General features: G+C 38.7%; 1 protein-coding gene and 1 long non-coding RNA gene across 3 annotated transcripts in view; both read left to right on the top strand.

Moving 5' to 3' along the window:
• Positions 1-23392, top strand: part of med17 (mediator complex subunit 17) — a 26085-nt gene extending 2693 nt beyond the window's left edge. For both annotated transcript variants that reach the window (XM_067449951.1, XM_067449950.1), the window contains exons 4-13: positions 1773-1992; positions 4569-4705; positions 4785-4866; positions 6565-6717; positions 6999-7129; positions 7224-7408; positions 14703-14840; positions 17115-17232; positions 17391-17550; positions 22859-23392. In XM_067449951.1, coding sequence (XP_067306052.1) covers positions 1773-1992; positions 4569-4705; positions 4785-4866; positions 6565-6717; positions 6999-7129; positions 7224-7408; positions 14703-14840; positions 17115-17232; positions 17391-17550; positions 22859-23067 — 1533 coding nt within the window. In that variant the 3' untranslated portion in view covers positions 23068-23392. The remainder of the gene's footprint in view (positions 1-1772; positions 1993-4568; positions 4706-4784; positions 4867-6564; positions 6718-6998; positions 7130-7223; positions 7409-14702; positions 14841-17114; positions 17233-17390; positions 17551-22858) is intronic.
• Positions 1-23412, top strand: part of LOC137084050 (uncharacterized) — a 648504-nt gene that overhangs the window by 273256 nt on the left and 351836 nt on the right. The window lies entirely within an intron of this gene.

The raw sequence follows: 23412 nt of genomic DNA, 5'->3' as shown, positions 1-23412 counted from the left end.
TTTCTGGGGGGAAAAAATCTAAATGAAGTGAGTTTTTGCTTAAGCTAAATTATCAGCCAATGGGGTGAGAAAAAGAATCTTATTTCTGTTTGGGACGAACACAGGAAACAAGATTTCAATCAGAAACGCAGGGTATCCGCGGGGTTTTAAAAAGTATTAAAAAGTGATAAATCCAAATTGTCAAATTTAAGGCCATTAAAAGTGTTAAATGTGGTCTCAGAAGTATTATTTTTTCAGACTATCAGGTGTCCTATTCTGATTGAAACTCTATCTGCGTTCGTTAGTTTGTTTAAATATGGGCTTCAGCATATCTGGGCACATATTTAAAGATCTTTGGTCTCCGTCTCGGCGAATGTTTGATGCTGACGTCATATTCAGCGGTCGTTCGGCATCATCTCAGAGCACTGCGCGCTCAACAGAAGGGGCTGGCTTACGGTTTATCAAGGCATATCTTCACTGACTGTCCTCATAAGAGCAATCTTAAATGATGTATATAAAGTCTAAAATGAACAAAACGAGTTGTGAGAAAATGAGGCGCGATCCACAGACAGTAAACAGTGAGATCCGCGTGTGTGTCTGCTCTTAAAGGGACAGCAGCCAATAAAGCTTCCTGTCAGTAAAGTTAAAGAACAAAGGGAACAGAGAAAATGACTCGCTGCTCTTGACTAAATCACTTTTGTAGCTTTAATAACGATTAACTGTTTAATTTATAGTTTATGCAGCGCAGACCGCATATAACTTTGATAACTTTATTACATTTCTGTATATTTCCTAACTGTTCAGACAGCAAGGGCAGGAGTAAACATGACATTTATTATGGGTTTATGTTAGCATTGTTTTAAGTTTACTTAAATTAAAAACTGTTTTAAATTTAAAACAATAAATAAATCACTAGCTGTATTAATATCAGTAATACTGGCCTTCATTCATAAAAAGATGCCATTTAAACAAGTGTTTAAAATAGACTGTCTTTATGTTGTTTCTACATTAACTTGATTAACTGTGAAATTATTATATAAAAAAATATATTAAAAACGTACAAAAACATTTCATTTTTTATTGCGATTAATCACAGAAAAAGTCTGATTAATCTAGTTAAAGTTTTTAATCGCTTGATTAGTTTTTAGTATTTTGCTAAATTCAACAACTTATCACAGTTATAGAAATGTAATATTTGGCTCAGGTTTTGCTGTTGGGAAAAAAAACACTAAATAATTTAATTGCTGAATTACCAATTATTAATGTAAATCAGATGTGTGTGCGGTAATGCTTCTCCTTCACCAACCTTTGTGAATGTTGAGATGTATTTTACTGTCTGAATGATAACTTATGACAGATTTCCTCCTGGTGTCGATTATAATCTATTCTTTTTTGTATGTTATAAATGTCAAAATCGGTGTAAATAATAGAAAGGTCGCTGATTAACACTTCAATTCAGTGTCGTGATGGTTTTAAAAATATTCTGAAGGTAGTAAAAAAGGTATTACAAAGTAGTAAATTTAACTTCAGGATTGCTGTATACCCTGGAAACGAGATTATTTCTCTCACCCCATTGGCAGATCATTTTGCCTGTTTTAAGCAAAAACTCACTTCATTTTGAATTTATTTTCAACAAAACAAGAAAAAATATCTAATGTCATTTTACTTATCTGGTAGCTGCATCTTGATTTAATACTTGTTAGATATTTAGACTTGAAACAAGACAAAATTACTAAGAAGAGCGTTTTCTGCAGTGCAGCAGGACTTCCCTTCCTCTTACCCTGTGTGTTTAGACCCCGCAGGTTTTCCAGCTGATCAGTAAGAAGAAGTCTCTGGGCACGGCCGCCCAGCTGCTTCTGAAGGGGGCGGAGAAGCTCACCAAATCTGTGGTGGAGAACCAGGAGCAGCGGCGGCAGCGGGACTTCAACTCCGAACTGCTGCGTCTGCGATCGCAGTGGAAACTACGCAAAGTTGGCGACAAAATCCTGGGTGATCTCAGTTACCGCAGTGCTGGTAATGCAGTCAAATGATCAGTCAAGAAAGTGTTTTAGGCTTGAAAAAATGATAAACAAGGGCGAATACATTATATGTAAACATATACTGTAAAATAAAAGGCTTTTAAATATATTTCTTTTAAATGTATAGTGCAGATTTTTTATGAAGCAAAAACATATTGTATGTAGGACAGAGCAAAATATGATATATTAGTTCACCCAAAAATGTAAACTCAGTTATTAATTCCTCACTCTCATGTCGTTGGACAGCCGTCAGACCTCCGTTCATCTTCACACACAGATGAAGATATTAGTGTTGAAATCCGATGGTTCAGAAAGGCCTTCATTGACACCAATGTCATTTCCTCTCTCAAGACCCATAAAGGCACTAAAGACGTCGTTACAAAGCCCATCTCACTACAGCGGCTCTACAGTCATTTATGAAGACACCAGAAGAGTTTTTGTGCGCAAAAAAACGAAATAATGACTTGTATAGTAATGGGTTTCAGTCACGTGACTTTTTTGCCGGGGCCGCCATCTTTAAGACCTTTGCGTAGCATAGCCGGTTGCGCCCCATGTGAACCAGATGTACATAATAATTACATGATTACATTATTATGTAGGCTATATCTATGATCGGAAAGATTTCACACGCCAAAATAGCACATCTCACCTCTGATGGTAACTCAACGGTATTAGATACTTAAAGAAAATAGATAGTTGTCTTTAGGATTAGATCCTTATTTACTGCCAAACGAACTGCCGACTAGGCTTGGGCGGTAATACGGTAAAATGGTATACCGCGGGATCTAAAAATAGCAACGGTATCAGTTTCAATACCGTCAAACCGTAAAAAAAAAAAAAACAGATCAACTTACATATTGCTGATCAACAATTAATTATTAAATATTTAATAAGTTGAACTAATTAAACTATTTACATATTAAATACTATTTATTTGTTAAATGCCTAAATATGTGTATGCGTTGTTGTGACAGCGTGGATGAGAGAGAGAGAGAGAGAGAGAGAGAGAGAGAGGGGAAAAGACAGCGAGTCGGGCACTGAGTTATTCGGTCTCGAAACTTCTGCAGTTTGGAAGTATTTTGGATTTTGACGGTAAATACAGACGAGGCAATTTGCAAATTGTGCAACAAAAAGATGACCGCGAGAGATGGAAATACCTTGAACCTAAGGGCGCATATCCGAAACCATCATCCACTCACTGCTGCGTGGATGAAAAACCGAGCGCACCCTCGGACTATGCTGTAATATTGCCGAAGCCTTTTGTCACACAGCTGGCAATGTAAGCAATAAGCATGAACTCCACAAAAATCAAGTGGACATGGGACTCACAAAAAAAAAAGTCAACTGTCTGACAATTGTCTCATAACGGTAAGCATAAAACGTGCAGAGTTTCTCAGGGGCAGGGGCTCAAATGTAAAAAATAAAATAAAAATATAGGCCTATATATATATATATATATATATATATATATATATATATATATATATATATATATATATATATATATATATATATAAGCCAAGCCAACAGTTTGTTGACGCTGTCTGAGCCTTACATCATAATGTTTTAATTATTCACGGTAATACCGTATACCGAGGTAAAATAGGGAGGAGGTTTGACGGTATCAAAATTTGGATACCGCCCAAGCCTACTGCCGACACCCAGTGCCGGAGCCAGAGGGGTGCGGGTGGCACTGGACACCTTGACATTTGACAGGCCACCATGGGTGCCACCCCAAAATTTAGATCGCTATTTCCATTTCACTCGCATCCTATTGAAAGCAGCATGTACTGACGTGCGGTCGCACGGCACATTTTTCATGTACCCTACTATAACCGTTGAATATTAACCTTAGAGAATAACGTTGCCAAACATATGATTAAACGTTGTTAATGACTAAAGCAAGTAGCTATTTTTCTTTCTTTGTAAAGTCTGTGTGTATGGAAGGTTAAGTAGCCTATTTGCGCTTTTTTGTTGTTGCAGTTTTACAGCAACACATCGATGCCACTCCTTTCATTCTTGAAGAAAAAACGTTTTGCCTGTATGGCGATTAGATTTACTGTTTACTGCGTGGCATATGTCGCTTGCCTCTCAGCCAATCAGATTCCAGAACCAGAAATAATTGTTTATAAATTGTGTATAAAGGATCTAAAATATATGTAAAAAAAAAAAAAAAAAAAAAGAACCATGCCATTCTGAAAAGTCCTGTGAAATTCATGTTGGCAAGGTCTGTGCTTCAAACCCGTTCTGGAAGATCTTGTTTGTTAACATTCATATGTCTAAATCAGGTTCGAATTGGCTTGAAATTGACACTTCATTAATATTTATTCGTATTTAGGAAGGGGCTTCATTGAAACAACAATCAACAAACAGCGATTGTTTTTGAACAATCCAGCATGGAAGCATATTCTATTGCACCACAAAAACAAAATCAAGACTTCATAAAAGGGCATATTAGAACCCTTTTAAAATAAGTAAAAAATAAAATCAGTTTTTTCATAAACGCCATGTCCTTATAAATGTGAAGATTATGAACAAATGAGTGTTTAATATGTGACCTTGGCATTTCAGGCTCTCTGTTCCCCCATCACGGCACGTTTGAGGTCATCAAAAACACAGACCTTGACCTGGATAAGAAAATCCCTGATGATTATTGTCCACTTAACGTGCAGATCCCCAGCGAACTGGAGGGATCGGCGTACATTAAGGTAAAATTCAAGAATAGCAGTGATGTAACACACTTGGCATCAGATGTTGTTTTCCACATCTGTGTGTGTTTTTGCACAGGTGTCCATTCAGAAACAGTCTCCTGACATCGGAGACCTCGGCACCGTCAATCTCTTCAGAAGACAAACCAAAGCTAAACCTGGTAAGGCCAGCTGCTGTGACTGCGGTCAAAAATGGACCTCACCAAAACAATAGTCTTGGTGACAATTGACTCCATTTTTATGGACAATTAAACAAGTAAATGACAATTGTTCATTTTTGAGTGAACTGTCCCCGTAGGTTTCCATGACCATGCCAGTCGGTTTTAAAGTCGGCATGTATTCAAAATGGAAGTCTTCTGGCTTTTAGTATGAATAGGTTAGCCTTACCATATAAGGGATAGGGAACAATCAGACGGTGCACTGTATAGGGGATATATGCTTTCCACTGGGGTGAATGAAGTCTGGTTTCACTTTAGTGTAACTGAACTATCTGCTCGTTTATGCAAAAAGGGGGAGTAAGCAAAAACTACTGAGAAGTCGAAAGCAGATTTGAACTGCGTGTCTAATTGTGTTTGATAACTTTGCATCAACACAACCGATACTAGAGTAAGAATACATGAAATCTTGGTGGGCTGTAGTGAGAGTGGTGAGCACAAAAAAAAATCATAGGGTCCCTAATGACCGGAGGTGCGTAACAATGTAAGTATACACAACAAAATTGAATCTTTGATGATTAAATAAGTGCAATTCACCTTTATTCCACAAGGTGGCAATGTCTGATGCACAATGACAGTGACGTTTCACTCATAGTCACCGCAGGCAGAAAACAAAAGAATAGGAAGAGCCATTGCACAGAAAGCTGTATTTTGAAGCGATATGGAGGAGAAATGGTTGGAGATTAGGAGGGAATTGCAAGCTTTACTGAGCTCAACAGCTCTGGTCAAGCTGTGATATAAACTAAATGCTATTGGCTATTTTTTTTAAGGGGAGGAGCTGTTTGATATGTCCCGCCTTGTCTTCCTGTTTCAGTGGAAATTACGTCAACACATAAGCTGTGTCGCATTTCGTTAAATTTCAAAGGCTGCGTCCTCCGGAGGACACGTCCTGTGTAGGATGCAGTATACGAAGTGTCCTCAATCAGACTTAAACGAGACGTCCTTCGTAGGACACACAGGCAGGAAGTATCACGTTGCTATGCCAACAAGTTCAGCCTCGTTGCGCTCTCACGCCAGTTATATGAATGAAAATTATTTATAACTTGAAAATGACTATGAAATGTTTCTTGTCTTGACAGCAATGTACTCTTCTAAACGTTTAAAAAGCACTAAACAGTTGTAATCCTGTTTACCACAACTATCTGTTTGAGGTAATAGAGCTTAAAAAAAACCAACAAAAAAAGCTTGAACTACTTAATTTAAACACCACACATACGCTCGCATGTATATCTGGCGGTGGTGCCGTTTTTTCATATAATATTAAAAAAAATGACGGTTGTTAACGGAGACGCAAAGAATTGTGGGTTATCTCCAGCCGTGAAGGCTACACCTCATGCACACTCCGAAATCCTGTGAAAGAAGGACGCATTCGGAGGTCGCATTTGAAGTGTCCTACTCACTTTTTAGAAATGAGACAGCCTTATGACGTATGCACCCTTCGAATGCGACCTCCGGAGGACGCAGCCTTCTGAAATGAGACACAGCTATTGAATAACGCTGCGTGTTTCCAGGCACATCAATGGGCCTTTTAGTTGTTTTAGTACTCATAGACGTTTTGAATGGCCTTTCGGAGCCATTGTCCACTAGAGGCAGATGCTCTTGGGTTTGAAGGTGGCTCTCTGATGGTCTGTCTTCTTCTCTCAGGTTCTCAGATGTGGCATTTAAAGCTTGAAGCTGCTCAGAACGTGCTGCTGTGTAAGGAGATTTTTGCTCAGCTCTCGCGAGAAGCCGTTCAGATCAAATCGCAGATTCCTCACATCGTTGTCAAGAACCAGATCATCTCGCAACCCTTTCCTGGTATTTATCTTTACAGTTATTCATTCAGCAGACACTTTTACAAGAAATGCGCACACACACACACACACACACACACACACACACACACACACACACACACACACACACATATAATTTGTATCACACTGAGATGCTGTACGTAAAACATTCATATTTTGTCTATATGGAAGGTTAGGTCAAAGATCAATAGTTATGTTAGCTTGTTTTTACACCACCCCTATTCTGGAATAACAATAAATCTATAATAATAATTATTATTATCTGTGTGTGTGTGTGTTCAGGTCTGCAGCTGTCCATCTCTCTCTGCCACTCCACTGGAGAAAAGAAAAATCAGAGAGCATCACCGGACAAGAGCAAACCAGACGACCACCTGTATGTGTTAGAGCACAACCTCCATCAGCTCATACGAGAGGTACACACACACCTTCACACACGCACTCGCTCACACACATTTACCAGAGTCTGGCGCTTGCCTCACTGAGTCTGAGGCGTGTGTGTTCCTGTAGTTCCACAAGCAGACCCTGAGTTCGGTGGTGATGCCGCATCCGGCCAGTGCTCCATTCAGCCATAAGCGCCTGCGGTTGGCGGGTCCCATGGCCTACGACAAAGCTGAGATCAGCTCACTGCAGCAGAATGAAGGACTCCTGGAGAAAATCATCAAACAAGCCAAACACATCTTCCTGAGGAGCAGGTGCCCCATACACACACACACACACATCTCACTGTGCACCCTTCAGACAGAAATGGACTGCACCTCCTGTGTTTGTGTTCCCTCCGTAAGGATAATCTAGCAAACATACAGTGTAGGTCACTAAAATACTTCAGTACGCCATGGAGCGCTGCAAAAAAATGCTTTTCTTACTTAGTATTTTTGTCTTGTTTCTAGTCCAAACATCTAAAATTCTTAAAACAACATGTTTCTTATCCCACTGGCAGATTATTTAGCTTATTTTAAGCAAAAACTCTCTTCATTTTGAGTTATTTTTCCCAAAACAAGACAATTACTTTTGCTCGTCTAGTAAATACTTCTTGTTTTAAGAATTTTTAGATGTTTGGATTAGAAACAAGACAAAAATACTAAGTAAGAAAAGCATTTTTTGCAGTGAAGGCTACATATAAACTGAGGATTTGGGTCAGAGACGGCAATGGCGACAAAAATGACATCTGGATATTTTCTGGGAATGTGGCTATAATGATAATTACAATATTTGGATCATTTTGCGGAGTGTGTTTTTGTGATGGTCAGGGCTGTCGTGGAAGGCTGACTCGCACAGATTTTCATATTCTTTCAATTCTGTGGTCGGAATATTAAGGGATAATTCCTCGCCTTTTTCATATTAAACTATGTTATTACCAGTGTTGCCACAGTTACTTTGAAAAAGTAATCTGATTACTGATTACTCCTTTAAAAAGTAACTTAGTTACTTTGCAGATTACTTGATTTTAAAAGTAACTAAGTTAGATTACAAGTTACTTTATAAGTTACATTCAGCAGTTGCCGACAACACCCCAGCCGCCTCAACATAGAAATGACGACCATTTTTGGCAACACACTTTATTGCATTTATGCCCGAGCCTGACGGCCCGACTTTTTTACGCCCCTTTTTTTAGGCTTCTCCTTCGTTTTATATTTATTTTAATAATTAAAATGAACAATGAGATGTGCTGGTGGAACCAACATGAGGCCATGATAGCTTGCGCCACTGTCAAGATATGGCTCGCGCAGGGTTAAAGAGTCCGTTTCTTCAGTGCAGCTGCTAGAGTTATGGCCTTTTTACAACTGGTTCCTTCATTCGTTTTCTCTGATCAGGTATCTATCTGATTGCGAAATGACCAGGAGTAACGTTAGGCCTAAATGCCTTCCGAGAGTCTTTCGAGACGTATTTAATTCCGATCACTCAAACAAACCAATTCAGAAGGTGCATGAAAGCATTTCAGACGAAACCGGACCAATGTAAATGTATTGGTTGTTTAAACCACATGTGTAAATTTTACTCCTGGCAAATAATTAAAAAATAAATGTGTGAGAGCGTGTTATGTTGTAGTCAGATAGATATGACGGTGCTACTGCAACATCGCTGCAAATGAGTAAAGCAAGCCAACGCATATGGCTGTAAATGAAACTTTAAAATAAGTCACACAAAACACAATCATCTTCAATCATCTTCAATATAAATTAATGAGACTAATGATCTTACCGGTGCTTAGGTCGCTCTCTCTCATATTGCGATCTTTGAATTTGAAATGAGCTGCTGAATAAAATGCTAGAATCTTTTGCTTTGATGTGAACGCCGTTAAATGATCATATACCGCGGGAATTGAAGATCGGATTTATATTAATTTTGCTGAAGTGTAAGGTAGGCTATAAGACAACCTGCATGTACTTTCTTTTTTTTTTTTTTTAGATTGTGTAGCCCGTTTCGTTTTTTGAGCGCTGCGAGCAGTAGGCTAATCTATCAGCTGCCTCAGCTCGTCAAAAATGCCTTTGTGGTGGTATAATAACTAGCCTACTTTGTTTTTGATGTCAAAGTAGTTATATTTCGTTTCGTTTCTTTATTAAGTTCATTTCGAAAAATGTTTAGAGCAATTTTTTGTTTGTTAAATTAAAGTTTTAATTTTTGTATGTGACGACCCAGTGAGTTAACCGCATGTTTAATAGTCTAGTCTCTCAAACCAACTCTTGAATTGTCTTGCCTATATAAACTTTAATTTAACAAACAAAAAATTGCTCTGAACATTTTTCTTAATTAGGTTTATAAAGAAACGAAACGAAAAATAACTACTTTGACATTAAAAACAAAACTTAACTATTTTAATGGCTGCAACAATGTAAAAAAAAAAAAAAAACACGGGCTCCAGCCGGACTCGGGCTGAGAATTTTGATAAGATGTCGGTTTTTACTAAGGAAAATGACTAAAATAGTAACTCACAGTGACTTGGATAAGTAACTTTAATCTGATTACTGGTTTGGAAATAGTAACGCGTTAGATTACTCGTTACTGGAAAAAAGTAGTCAGATTAGAGTAACGGGTTACTATGTAACGCGTTACTGACATCACCGTTATTACACGGCTCTGTGAAAATACTTGATTCTAGCGGTATGTTATTTCCAGATAACAACCGCTCATCTGGGCACTTTGAGTTATCTTGACAGGTAGTACTTCAGTGCTTAACGCTGGCGCCATCTTGTGGCTGTAAAATACTTAATCAGCCATGGCTACAAGGCAGTTTCCTTTATAAAATTTTAAATATGGATATTTTTCTACACAAACGCATCGATTCGAATCAGAAGGCTCTATTAACCCATCGGAGACGTGTTTATGGGCTTCAAAAACAGCTACAACTACTGCTGGGATTAACGTTAGCCTGGACTTTTTAAATATTACTCCGATTGTATTTGTCTGAAAGAAGAATGTCATATACACCTACGATAACTTGAGGGTGAGTAAATCATAGGTTTGGTTTAATTTTTAATGCGTTCGATTTATATAGCGCTTTTCAAGGCACTCAAAGCGCTTTACATTGAAGGGGGGAATCTCCTCAACCACCACCAATGTGCAGCATCCACCTGGATGATGCTACGACAGCCATATTGCGCCAGAACGCTCACCACACACACACCAGCTGATTGGTGGAGAGGAGACCTAGTGGTGAAGCCAATCAGGATATGGGGATAATTAGGAGGCCATGATGGACAGAGGCTAATGGGCAAATTTGGCCAGGATGCCGGGGTTACACCCCTACTCTTTTTCCGAAAGACATCCTGGGATTTTTAACGACCACAGAGAGTCAGGACCTCGGTTTAACGTCTTATCCGAAAGACGGTGCTCTATCCCCATCACTATACTGGGGTGTTAGGACCCACACAGACCACAGGGTGAGCGCCCCCTGCTGGCCTCACTAACACCTCTACCAGCAGCTCCTGGTTTTCCCAGTTGGTCTCCCATCCAGGTACTGACCAGGCTCAGCCCTGCTTAGCTTCAGTGGGAAACCAGTCTTGGGCTACAGGGTGATATGGCTGCTGGCTATTTTTGGGTGAACTAACCCTTTCAGCATTTCGAACATTTAGCATATGGTAAAAATAAATCTTCAGCATAAAGGCTTAAGGCAGTTTGGAACTGATTTTCTTTGCGGAAGCTTTGCGTAAGAGCTAATAAAATATTTAATCTCAACACAATATTTTGGGTCTAATTTATTTGAGACTAGTAGCCGTGTAATAAGCGGGATAATGTCCACCCAGCCGGTTGTTATCGCAGAATAAACCCCTTCAGAGTGACGCTCCGCTTCGCCTCGGGGTCCTGATCACTCTGTTGGGGTTTATTCTGCGATAACAACCGGCTGGGTGGACATTATCCCTTACTTATTTCCTTAACTAAGATGAGTTGATACATCCCTCTCTCATCTCAGTGTGTGCTCTTAATCTCTCTGACGCGCGGTGACGATCTGATAGCATTTAGCTTAGCCTACTAAGCCCAGTTCATTCACTATGGTACCAAACAGAGATCAAGTTAGAAGCCACCAAACACCTCCATGCGTTCACTATTTAAATACAGTTACACAGGGAGTGCAGAATTATTAGGCAAGTTGTATTTTTGAGGATTAATTTTATTATTGAACAACAACCATGTTCTCAATGAACACAAACTCATTAATATCAAAGCTGAATATTTTTGGAAGTTTTAGTTTGAGCTATTTTAGGGGGATATCTGTGTGTGCAGGTGACTATTACTGTGCATAATTATTAGGCAACTTAACAAAAAACAAATTTATACCCATTTCAATTATTTATGTTTACCAGTGAAACCAATATAACATCTCAACATTCACAAATATACATTTCTGACATTCAAAAACCAAACAAAAACAAATCAGTGACCAATATAGCCACCTTTCTTTGCAAGGACACTCAAAAGCCGGCCATCCATGGCTTCTGTCAGTGTTTTGATCTGTTCACCATCAACATTGCGTGCAGCAGCAACCACAGCCTCCCAGACACTGTTCAGAGAGGTGTACTGTTTTCCCTCCTTGTAAATCGCACATTTGATGATGGACCACAGGTTCTCAATGGGGTTCAGATCAGGTGAACAAGGAGGCCATATCATTAGATTTTCTTCTTTTATACCCTTTCTTGCCAGCCACGCTGTGGAGTACTTGGACGCGTGTGATGGAGCATTGTCCTGTATGAAAATCATGTTTTTCTTGAAGGATGCAGACTTCTTCCTGTACCACTGCTTGAAGAAGGTGTCTTCCAGAAACTGGCAGTAGGACTGGGAGTTGAGCTTGACTCCATCCTCAACCCGAAAAGGCCTCACAAGCTCATCTTTGATGATACCAGCCCAAACCAGTACTCCACCTCCACCTTGCTGGCGTCTGAGTCGGACTGGAGCTCTCTGCCCTTTACCAATCCAGCCACGGGCCCATCCATCTGGCCCATCAAGACTCACTCTCATTTCATCAGTCCATAAAACCTTAGAAAAATCAGTCTTGAGATATTTCTTGGCCCAGTCTTGACGTTTCAGCTTGTGTGTCTTGTTCAGCGGTGGTCGACTTTCTGCCTTTCTTACCTTGGCCATGTCTCTGAGTATTGCACACCTTGTGCTTTTGGGCACTCCAGTGATGTTGCAGCTCTGAAATATGGCCAAACTGGTGGCAAGGGCCATCTTGGCAGCTGCTCGCTTGACTTTTCTCAGTTCACGGGCAGTTATTTTGCGCCTTGGTTTTTCCACACGCTTCTTGCGACCCTGTTGACTATTTTGAATGAAACGCTTGATTGTTCGATGATCACGCTTCAGAAGCTTGGCTATTTTAAGACTGCTGCATCCCTCTGCAATATATCCCACTATTTTTGACTTTTCTGAGCCTGTCAAGTCCTTCTTTTGACCCATTTTGCCAAAGGAAAGGAAGTTGCCTAATAATTATGCACACCTGATATAGGGTGTTGATGTCATTAGACCACACCCTATAAGATGTAGTTATCATCTTTGTCAAATTCTTACATTTAATCATTAGATTCTATTTCTTGGACACATTAAATGTATTGATATATGACTAGAGTTGCACCGATTGCAATTTTCTCGCCCTATTCCGATTTCTGATTATTTTTTTATTTTTGTAAGTATGGCCTGCCGATTTGTGCAGATTCCGATTTTCTTTCAAAGTACTATAATCGACTAGACTGTGTAAACCCAGCCTGATCTGCTGGCGGTTTGATTTCGCCCTGTAACTCAGTCTGGAAACCTGGACATTAATTTATGCTGCTTCTATTACACTTTTGTGGGAACTAATGCCAGACTGGCTTATCCACCTGGCATGCTATTGGCAGATTTAACACGATGACTGATAGAGAAGCGATGGGTCGTTTGCCCGTTGATTTCGCCTCTTGTGGTCTGATTGGTTAAAGGACTATCCAATTGTCTACAAAGTCATTTGAATAATTTGAATTTGAATAATGCTTGTTTATCACGCCTCTTGTGCAGTAGAAAATACAGAGCAGACTCCCCAGACCAATGTTCAATTTTAAATTCAGAAAATCTGAATAATGACAGCATATACAAACAAAAGTGCAATGCAAAATTTTATTTCCATAAAAAAAAAACACTTTAAAAAAAGGACTAATAAAATAAGAACAAATAAAACAATTTCAATCAACAGCACAAATAAATGCAATAGAATACAGATATGAAATAAACACAAATGATTAATGTGTTTACAATAATAGGGCCCTATTAATTTTTTTTAAACAGATTCTGTGTTGTGTAATTTTAGTTTTTCTGGTAATCGAATTAAGTCATAAAACATTAACTTATTTTTAATCAAATTAAATTTAAATAATCCCTTCAATTTTTTGGCAAACAAAGTGCTGCAGAAGAGAGGTTTACTGTTATTTGTGTGAATTGTGATTTATTCTTTTTAAAAATAAAGTTTTAATAATTGTGTTTGTTGTTTATTATTATTATTAGTAGTAGGGTTACATTAAGGCATACATTATACTGTTTAATAGTAATACAATAGTAATATATTTCTGTCACAAGTGACAAAACTAAAGATGCTATGAAGATCCTGAAGTGTGTGTGTTTATGATATTTGAACATAGTTTTTCTCACATTAAACTGTAAAATGCACATGAAGTGATTCTCAGAGCGGCTCAGGAGATGAAGTTCATGTCGTCATATAGTGACACTGTGTGCTTTAGTGTGTGTTATAAACGTATATTCTTGCGTGTGTGCCATTCAAACACACAGACACGCAGAACATGTAGGATTCATGTTCAAATAGTGTTCTTGCGGTTTAATATGCACAGACACTAGTCCATATCGCAGTACATATTTAAGTGTACTGACCTACTTTTGATTAATTCATCCAAAATTCGACTAATTCCTTAACATTACAATTTACACAGTAAATTATGTTTTTATGACTGGATTCAGTCCATGTTTTCTCGTCCAGTTCCGATCCCTGTCTGGTCAATCCGTGTTAAATAAGACACTTTATCAATAAAATGCATTGATGGATTTTCACATGTGACTTTTAGTTTGTTTTTGTTTAGTGGCATTCTCGATAATATCAGCTTGTGCATTGTTAAATCAACAATTAGACGATGCATATCAAACACCCCGAGAGAAAAGCATACATTTAAAGTCTCAAAAACATAACAAAAAGTCACATTGAAGCTGATACACAGGGCAACTTTTTGAGCAATGTTGCTGAAAGATGTTTCTGTGGGCATTTTCCCATTTAGAATGGGCAACACATTTCTTTTTGGATATCCAGACAGACATTTGTTGCCTGTTCTCGATGGGAAAGTGCCCAAAGAAACATCTTTCAGCAACATTGCTCAAAAAGTTGCCCTGGGGGATTTCATTTAAATGTACATGACTTTGTACTTTTGATAACTTTCACTGATCATCAAGTGCATATTCTAATATGTTATATTGATATAAGGTTTTAAACATTGAAAAGTCTCTCCTTGCCCTTTTTTCTGTCAGGACGGCGCGGACCATCGACAGTTTGGCCAGTCGTATAGAAGACCCTCAGATCCAGGCTCACTGGTCCAACATCAATGATGTGTATGAATCCAGCGTCAAAGTGCTCATCACCTCTCAAGGATACGAGCAGATCTGCAAGTATGAGTCTGGCATTGACACAAACACACATTAACAGCTGTTACAGAGACAGGAGCTGAGGATGTAGGCATCACTCCTGAAGCCACTGCACTGGTTTCAGTCCTCAGGGTGTCCGCGGGGTTTTAAAAAGTGATAAATCAAAATGGTCAAATTTAAGGCCATTAAAAGTGTTAAATGTGGTCTCAGAGGTATTATTTTTTTCCAAATTAGGTATTATTTTTTCAGACTATCAGGTGTCCTATTCTGATTGAAACTCTATCTGCGTTTGCGTTCGTTGTTTAAATATGGGCTTTAGCATATCTGGGCACATAATCAAAGATCTTTGGTCTCCGTCTCGGCGTGTGTTTGATGCTGACGTCATATTCAGTGGTCGTTCGGCATCATCTCAGAGCACAGCGCGCTCAACAGAAGGGGCTGGCTTACGTTTTATTTTAGACTTGTTTCAAGGCATATCTTCATCGACTGTCCTCATAAGAGCAATCTTAAATGATTTATATAAAGTCTAAAATGAACAAAACGAGTTGTGAGAGAATGAGGCGCGATCCACAGACAGTGAGATCCGCGTGTCTGTCTGCTCTTAAAGGGACAGCAGCCAATAAAGCTTCCTGTCAGTAAAGTTAAAGAACAAAGGGAACAGAGAAAACGACTCGCTGCTCTTGACTAAATAACTTTTGTAGCTTTAATAACGATTAACTATTTATTTTATAGTTTATGCAGCGCAGACTGCATATAACTTTGATAACTTTATTACATTTCTGTATATTTCCTAACTGTTCAGACAGGAAGGGCAGGAGTAAACATGACATTTATTATGGGTTTATGTTAGCATTGTTTTAAGTTTACTTAAATTAAAAACTGTTATATTTTTGAAGCCTAATAATAAATGTAAAAAAAACCTCAGTAGCTGTATTAATATCAGTAATACTGGCCTTCATTCATAAAAAGATGCCATTTAAACAAGTGTTTAAAATAGACTGTCTTTATGTTGTTTCTACATTAACTTGATTAACTGTGAAATTATTATATTAAAAAATATATTAAAAACGTACAAAAACATTTATTTTTTTATTGCGATTAATCACAGGAAAAATGTCTGATTAATCTAGTTAAAGTTTTTAATCGATTGACTAGTTTTTAGTATTTTGCTAAATTCAACAACTTATCACAGTTATAGAAATGTAATATTTGGCTCAGGTTTTGTTGTTGGAAAAAAAAACACTAAATAATTTAATTGCTGAATTACCAATTATTAATGTAAATCAGATGTGTGTGCAGTAATGCTTCTCCTTCACCAACCTTTGTGAATGTTGAGATGTGTTTAACTGTCTGAATGATAACTTATCACAGATTTCCTCCTGGTGTCGATTATAATCTATTCTTTTTTGTATGTTATAAATGTCAAAATCTGTGTAAATAATAGAAAGGTCGCTGATTAACACTTCAATTCAGTGTCGTGATGGTTTTAAAAAATATTCTGAAGGTAGTAAAAAAGGGATTACAAAGTAGTAAATTTAACTTAAGGATTGCTGTATACCCTGAGAAAGTCTCTGCAACGGCGTTAAGCGTTAGATTAAAGCGCTCGCCTGTGTGAAGACTGCATGAGCCGCGAGAGAAATCTGCTCCACTGATAACAGCGGCACCGAGCGCCAGATCCCCTCTTATTTAACAAACGAATGAAATGATACTCTTCTAGTTAACCAGAGAAGTTTTGTTTGTATTAGTTAGGTTCATCCGTGAAGCAAGATGTTTTAAAAAAAGTGGTGGGGACATGTCCAACCTGCCTATGCAGGTATAAACGGTAATATGAAAAGATAGGTGGCAGCAAGTCACTGTTCATGAGTGAGTCCTTGAGATTTGGCTGATTTGGATGTTGAGTTTGGGTTTTTAGGAAGAAGTGAGAGCACACCGCTGTGAAGGCAGCGGCAAAATGGGCTACCTTTTACCTCGATTATCTTGTTTTCACAATCATTGGAAGCCAAAGTGGGTATTTTACTTATGATTGCATCTGAAGGATTTTAACTGGACATAATGATCATAAAACTATAAAACATGTCAATCATTCTTGCATCTGTACAGAAACTGTAATTTCTGTACAATTTTAGAAACAATTTTCACTTTTCAAGTTTCATGATCTTAACTCTTGATGATGATCCGGTTTTCCAAGCAATCTAATTGTGCCTCTGATTAGTTGTGATAATACTAGGAAGAACAAGCCGTTTGTGGGTGACTGTTTTAGTAATAACTGTTTTATTATCTCCACGTGTATTATCTCAGATCAATCCAGCTGCAGCTGAACATCGGTGTGGAGCAGATCCGCGTGGTGCACCGGGACGGGCGCGTCATCACACTCTCACACCAGGAGCAGGAGCTGCAGGACTTCCTGCTGTCACAGGTACATGTGCTCACGTTAGGGAATGCAGACAGACTAGAGGAGCCACTTCATGCTGATGATCTGTGTGTGTGTGTGTGTGTGTGTGTGTGTGTGTGTGTGTGTGTGTGTGTGTGTGTGTGTGTGTGTGTGTGTGTGTGTGTGTGTGTGTGTGTGTGCAGATGTCGCAGCACCAGGTTCATGCTGTGCAGCAGCTGGCTAAAGTCATGGGCTGGCACGTGCTGAGTTTCAGCAATCACGTGGGTCTCGGCCCCATCGAGAGCATCGGGAACGCCTCCGCCATCACGGTCGCATCTCCCAATGGAGAGTACGCCGTTTCAGGTGCACAAGCAAACACATCTACACACACGTGTTCATGTAGACCCGTAAACACAGTGTTCCCTGTTATGCATGATGAACTAAAGGATTTTAAAGCTAAACGGCACATGACAGCTGTATGTAAGCACAGAAAAATAATAACTACGTCTTTTTATCTCACATTTCTGAGAAGAAACTTTGTTTTCTGACTTTTGTCTTGCAAATGCAGGTTTATAACTCTCAATTCAAGACTTTATTTCTCACAGCTGTGAGATTAAGGCACTGTTTACACCTGGTATAAAGATCGGATCACAAGTAGAGGAGGGAGACTCATTCCGGTTCACATCTGGTGTTTTAATCGTCTCTTTTGTCCACTTTCAGCCACTTCTGTCCTGATTTCTTCTTGGGGAGGGTCTATGGGCGGGTAAATGTATGGGCTTTTCAGATCTCTCCATCTAATGGATAAAATAAAATCACATAATTTACATAATTTAATAATGCATAATTTACATTTACTTTCTGCAGGTTTAATAAAGGTACATTTAAGACCATTTAAAGAAAATGTAAGGGAATTTGAAGGGGACTTAACACGTCGTTCTCTGAATGTACGTGAAATTCATGAAATCTTGTGAAAGAGATTTTATGATTAAAACAAGAACAAATTCCTGCCAATGGGGTTCATAAAAATCAACTTAATTCATATGCAAGTTATTTTCATAAACCACTGCCAAATACGTGTTCTTGTTTCAAGCATAAACTCACTTAATTTTGTTCAGTTCTTCAGAAAACAGAAAACGTAATTTCTTAATCTTGATTTAAGGATGTTTAGATATGTGCACTGAAAAACTAAAATCCTGAGGAAGAACAGAAGTTTCTGCTGTGCATGCAATTTAATTTTGCTGTTAAATTTAGGCCCCTATAATATCTATTTTATACTTATAGTTAAAATTGTTCTGGGTTCTGTTTTAATGGTTAAATTAAACTGTATTTATCAAAATACATGTCTAATTAATTTAAATCATGAAACAAACATTTTATTTAGGGGTGCACCGATCCGACTTTTTCAGTCCCGATACCGATGCCTGGGCTTTGTGTATCTGTCGATACCCGATACCGATCCGATACTATTGTTAAATTAATAATAAACTGTACACCTTCCTTGAAGAGACTAAAGGCACCAGACTTTACTAAATAAAGATAATAAGACAAAATAACAGATGTATGCAAAGTGTTGAATTCTTATTTATTTAAAAAACAATTGTGCATTCAAATCTAAAATATAATTTAGGGCTCGACATTAAGCATGCTCCTGTCTCTCCTTCGGATAAGTAAAATGGTCATTCACTTGTCGTGCTTGTCCGGGAAAAAAGTTAGATGTGTGTGTGTGTGTGTGTGTGTGTGTGTGTGTGTGTGTGTGTGTGTGTGTGTGTGTGTGTGTGTTGTAAATATAACTTATTCTGAAGCAATGTTCTCAGTGTTCAATCAGCTTTGACATATTTTAAATCTGCATATTAGTGATATTTTACCTTTATAAAGGGCATTTTCCCCTAATCTTATTAAATAAGCTATGCTTCAGGTTTTATATTATATTCTTAAATTTGATCTATACATTAAATTCAAATAAGACACTATGGGGATGTTACCAATCAAATTAAATTATTTACCCAGAAAAATTACTACTGCATTAAATGATGTTATGAGATTTGTATTTTTGAATAAACAAAATAAATGTTGAAAAATATAGGAAACTAAACCACCAGTAGGTGAGTCTTAATGAGTGAGTCATTGAGTCATTAATTCAAACGATTCATTCAAACGACTGATTCCTTTAAGAATGAGCCAGTCGTTTACGAACAGGTTATTGAATCTTTGATTCAACCACTGAATCATTCCGAACACGTGAGACATGTTATGGTTCAGCTTTTTGGAAATTTGTTGCTTGGAATCTTTGTTTGGAACTATTTTCGCAGCTGAAATAGAACAAAAAGACTCAATATTGCATCTAAAATGTAAGTGACTAATGTTAATGATTGTTTATGGAGCTGTCATAGGAAATCAGTGACATTTTCAATCGTGATGGTATTCAGGGAAACAGCACATTTGGATGTGTGAAGTTGTTTAACTGTATCATATGTTATAAAGATAAAAACGTAACATTTTTAATGTTTACCGCAATTGCTATGTGTGAGTGGCGCTTTTTTGATTTCTCCTCAAGATGCGCGAGCGTCAACAGCGCGTTGTTACCGTCAGTTCATTACATTAGCATTGTCCACTCCTTTAGTTTTACTGAGCTGCAGGAAGGCAGCGTGCTCCTTAACATGGTGTTTCTGGATTAAATTGGTAGTATTGCCGACAGACGAACTAGTTGGCGTGGAAAGCATAAAATATCTCTACACATCCGACTCTGGCTCGCTCCATGTTGCTTCGAGCACGCGACACACGTAAAGCTGACGAATGACGTAGGGTTCTGCTGCGATTAAAAAAACAACACAAAAAAACACCTGGATCGGCCTGTGGATCTGTTCATTTTTCCGATCCCCGATCCAGCTTTGTCGTCAGTATCGCGGCCGATATCCGATCCTAATATCGGATCGGTGCACCCCTAATTTTATTAAATGCCAGCAGCCATGTCACCCTGTAGCCCAAGACTGGTTTCCCACTGAAGCTAAGCAGGGCTGAGCCTGGTCAGTACCTGGATGGGAGACCAACTGGGAAAACCAGGTAGCTGCTGGTAGAGGTGTTAGTGAGGCCAGCAGGGGGTGCTCACCCTGTGGTCTGTGTGGGTCCTAACACCCCAGTATAGTGATGGGGACGCTATACTGACGAAGAGCACCGTCTTTCAGATGAGACGTTAAACCGAGGTCCTGACTCTCTGTGGTCATTAAAAATCCCATGGCACTTCTCGTAAAGAGTAGGGGTGTAACCCCGGTGATCTGGCCAAATTTCCTTGATTGGCCCTTACCAATCATGGCCTCCGAATAATCCCCATCCACTGAATTGGCTCTATCACCCTCTCTCCTCTCCACCTATCGCTGGTGTGTGGTGAGCGCACTGGCGCCGTTGTACTGTGGCTGCCGTCGCATCATCCCAGTGGAGCTGCACACTGGTGGTGGCTGAAGAGACCCCTGACATGAGTGTGAAGCGCTTTGGGTGTACAGTTGTACATTTGAAAGCGCTATATAAATGCCTCATTCATTCATTCATTCATTCAAATGCTGTTCAACTTTCTAACAAAAAAATAAAATATTTTAGGGCCATATGAATTCAATCTTTTACTTTTATAACATTTTCATGAATGGATTCTGCGGTTCCTCATGATTTTTGCCTCTCAGAGATCATAGGGCCCTAATTGAATGCCATGATATTGAAATGAAGACTTTTAAAGACCCACAGAAACCCTGTACATATGAATGCGCCCGGAGACCATGGAAAAACACAGAGAGCCGCAGCTTTAGTTTCTGCTCTGACAGCCGCCAGACCAGTCGAGCGCAGTGAGTGTGTGCTAGAAACCAGAAATGGAGAGAGAACATCGTTCTTGGGACATTTTTCGCCTTCAAACTTTTGAAGTTTTAATCCCATCTGGCTAGCGCTAGATCAGTAGCCAGAGAGAAAACGGTCTTTTAGTCAGGGCTCAACATTAACGCTTGTCTGGGACAAGTGGATTTTTTGAAGAGGCTAGTGAAAGAAAATTACCTTTCACGACCGGACAAGTAGTTGATTTAAAATGTCAATATCAAAAAATAACTAAGGAACACCAAAATACAAGAATGATTCTGGATTAATAGTTTATGGGGCGATCGATAGTGGATATATTAGTATAATTTATAATGTAATCAACTGACGGTTACAAGGTGGCGCTATTGAGGCTCGGTGCAGCCTCTTGAGGAGAAATCATAACAAATGAGTGAGAAACTCAGTAAAAACACAATAAATAAATGGTATACTTCTAACATATGATACTGTTAAACAATATCACACAACCAAGACTGCTGTTTTCCTGAATACATAACGATTGAAAATGTGACACTGATTTCATATGATAGCTCCATTAACAATTAATTAACATTGTCACTTACATTTTAGATGCAATATTGAGTGTTTTTTGTTTCTGTTTGAGCAGCGAAAATAGTTCCAAACAGCAGAAAGACGAGTCTCACAGCAACAGTGTGTTACTGAATGATTCGGTGTTTGAATGAATCGGTTGAATCAGCCATTTTATCGATTCATTTGACTCAATGACTCACTTATTAAGATGGTCTATTGCTGGTGGTTGTTTCATGTTTAAACATACTTTTCAACATTTCTTATTTGTATATTCAAAAAAAAATTTTTAAACAATCTCATAACATTATTTAATGCAGTTGTAATTTATCAGTGTAAATTATTTAAATTGTTTGGTAACAGCCCTTATAGTGTCTTATTTTAATTGAATGTATAGAACAAATTTTAGAATACAATATGAAACCTGAAGCATAGCCTGTGTTTAATAAGATTAGGGGAAATTGCTCTTTATAAAAGTTATAAATATCACAAATATGCAGATTTAAAAAGCGGATTGAACACTCGTGAGAATATTGCTTTAGAATAAATTATATTTACAAAAAATCCGGACAAGCAAATGTTTTACTCAGACAAGTGAGTGACAGATTTTCTTGTCTGAAGCACACACACGGTAATACAATACAATATTTATTTATAAAGCACATTTAAAAACAACCAAGGCTGACCAAAGTGCTGTACATAGCAGAGAATAAAATGCAGAGCAGTACAGGACAAAAGAAACAACTGGAAAAATAAAACAAAAATAAAAATAAAAAGCAGTAATCATATCAGAGGCAATGAGCATCAAAAGCAAGAGAAAACAAAACAGTCTTTAAAGAAGATTTAAAGATGGAAACTGAAGGAGCCAGTCTGATATAGAGAGGCAGACTGTTCCAAAGTTTTGGGCCTGCAGTCGCAAAAGCACGGTCACCTCACCCACGGTCACGGTAACAGGCGTAATGTTGAGCCCTGTTTTAGTAACCGCATGAGCATCTACACTACGAAAGCAAGCCGGTTGATTGTGTTTTTGACCACATCTGGAAGTGATCAAAAGTGGACAAGCTCAAATCGCTTTATACTGTGTTTACACCTGTATTTAGTGTGGTCCACTTGTGATCTGATCGTACACCAGGTATAAACAGGGCCATAAAAAGCTGCATTTACCTTCATGACAAAAATGAGCTTACATACAGATGCTGAAGGTGGAGATGAAGATGAAGTCTAAACCTGGAATATTCCTCTCATGCTTGAGTTTGGAGCTCATGCCATCTGTCTGTTCTTCCTGCTGTAGTGCGCAACGGCCCCGAGAGTGGCTGTAAGGTGCTGGTTCAGTTCCCGCGCTGTCAAGCCAAAGAGCTGCCCAAAAGTGACGTGGTGCAGGACGCCAAGTGGACCCACCTGAGGGGTCCTTACAAGGAGGTGCACTGGGGCCGGATGGAGGGGAGAAACTTTGTGTACAAAATGGAGCTGCTGATGGCCGCTCTGACACCCTGTCCCTAAACACACACACACACACACACACACACTCACTCTCTCTCTCTCTCTCTCTCTCTCTCTCTCTCTCTCTCTCTCTCTCTCTCTCTCTCTCTCTCTCTCTCTCTCTCTCTCTCTCTCTCTCTCTCTCTCTCTCTCTCTCTCTCTCTCTCTCTCTCTCTCTCTCTCTCTTTTGACATGTTGACTTTGACATTGCTCCTCTGTAAATGACTCCTGAAGTGCTCTTGAGCTTCAGACATGGAGTTGCCTAGACACTTTTCTAAAAAAAAACTTAAAAAAAAGGCCAATGATGGCCAAAACACAAGTTGGAAATAAAACTTTTGTACTTAAAGCTATGCATTTTTCTTTTGT

This window comes from Pseudorasbora parva, chromosome 8 (assembly GCF_024679245.1).
Source record: "Pseudorasbora parva isolate DD20220531a chromosome 8, ASM2467924v1, whole genome shotgun sequence".
Lineage (NCBI taxonomy): Eukaryota > Metazoa > Chordata > Actinopteri > Cypriniformes > Gobionidae > Pseudorasbora > Pseudorasbora parva.
This window is presented reverse-complemented; position numbering and strand designations above follow the sequence as displayed.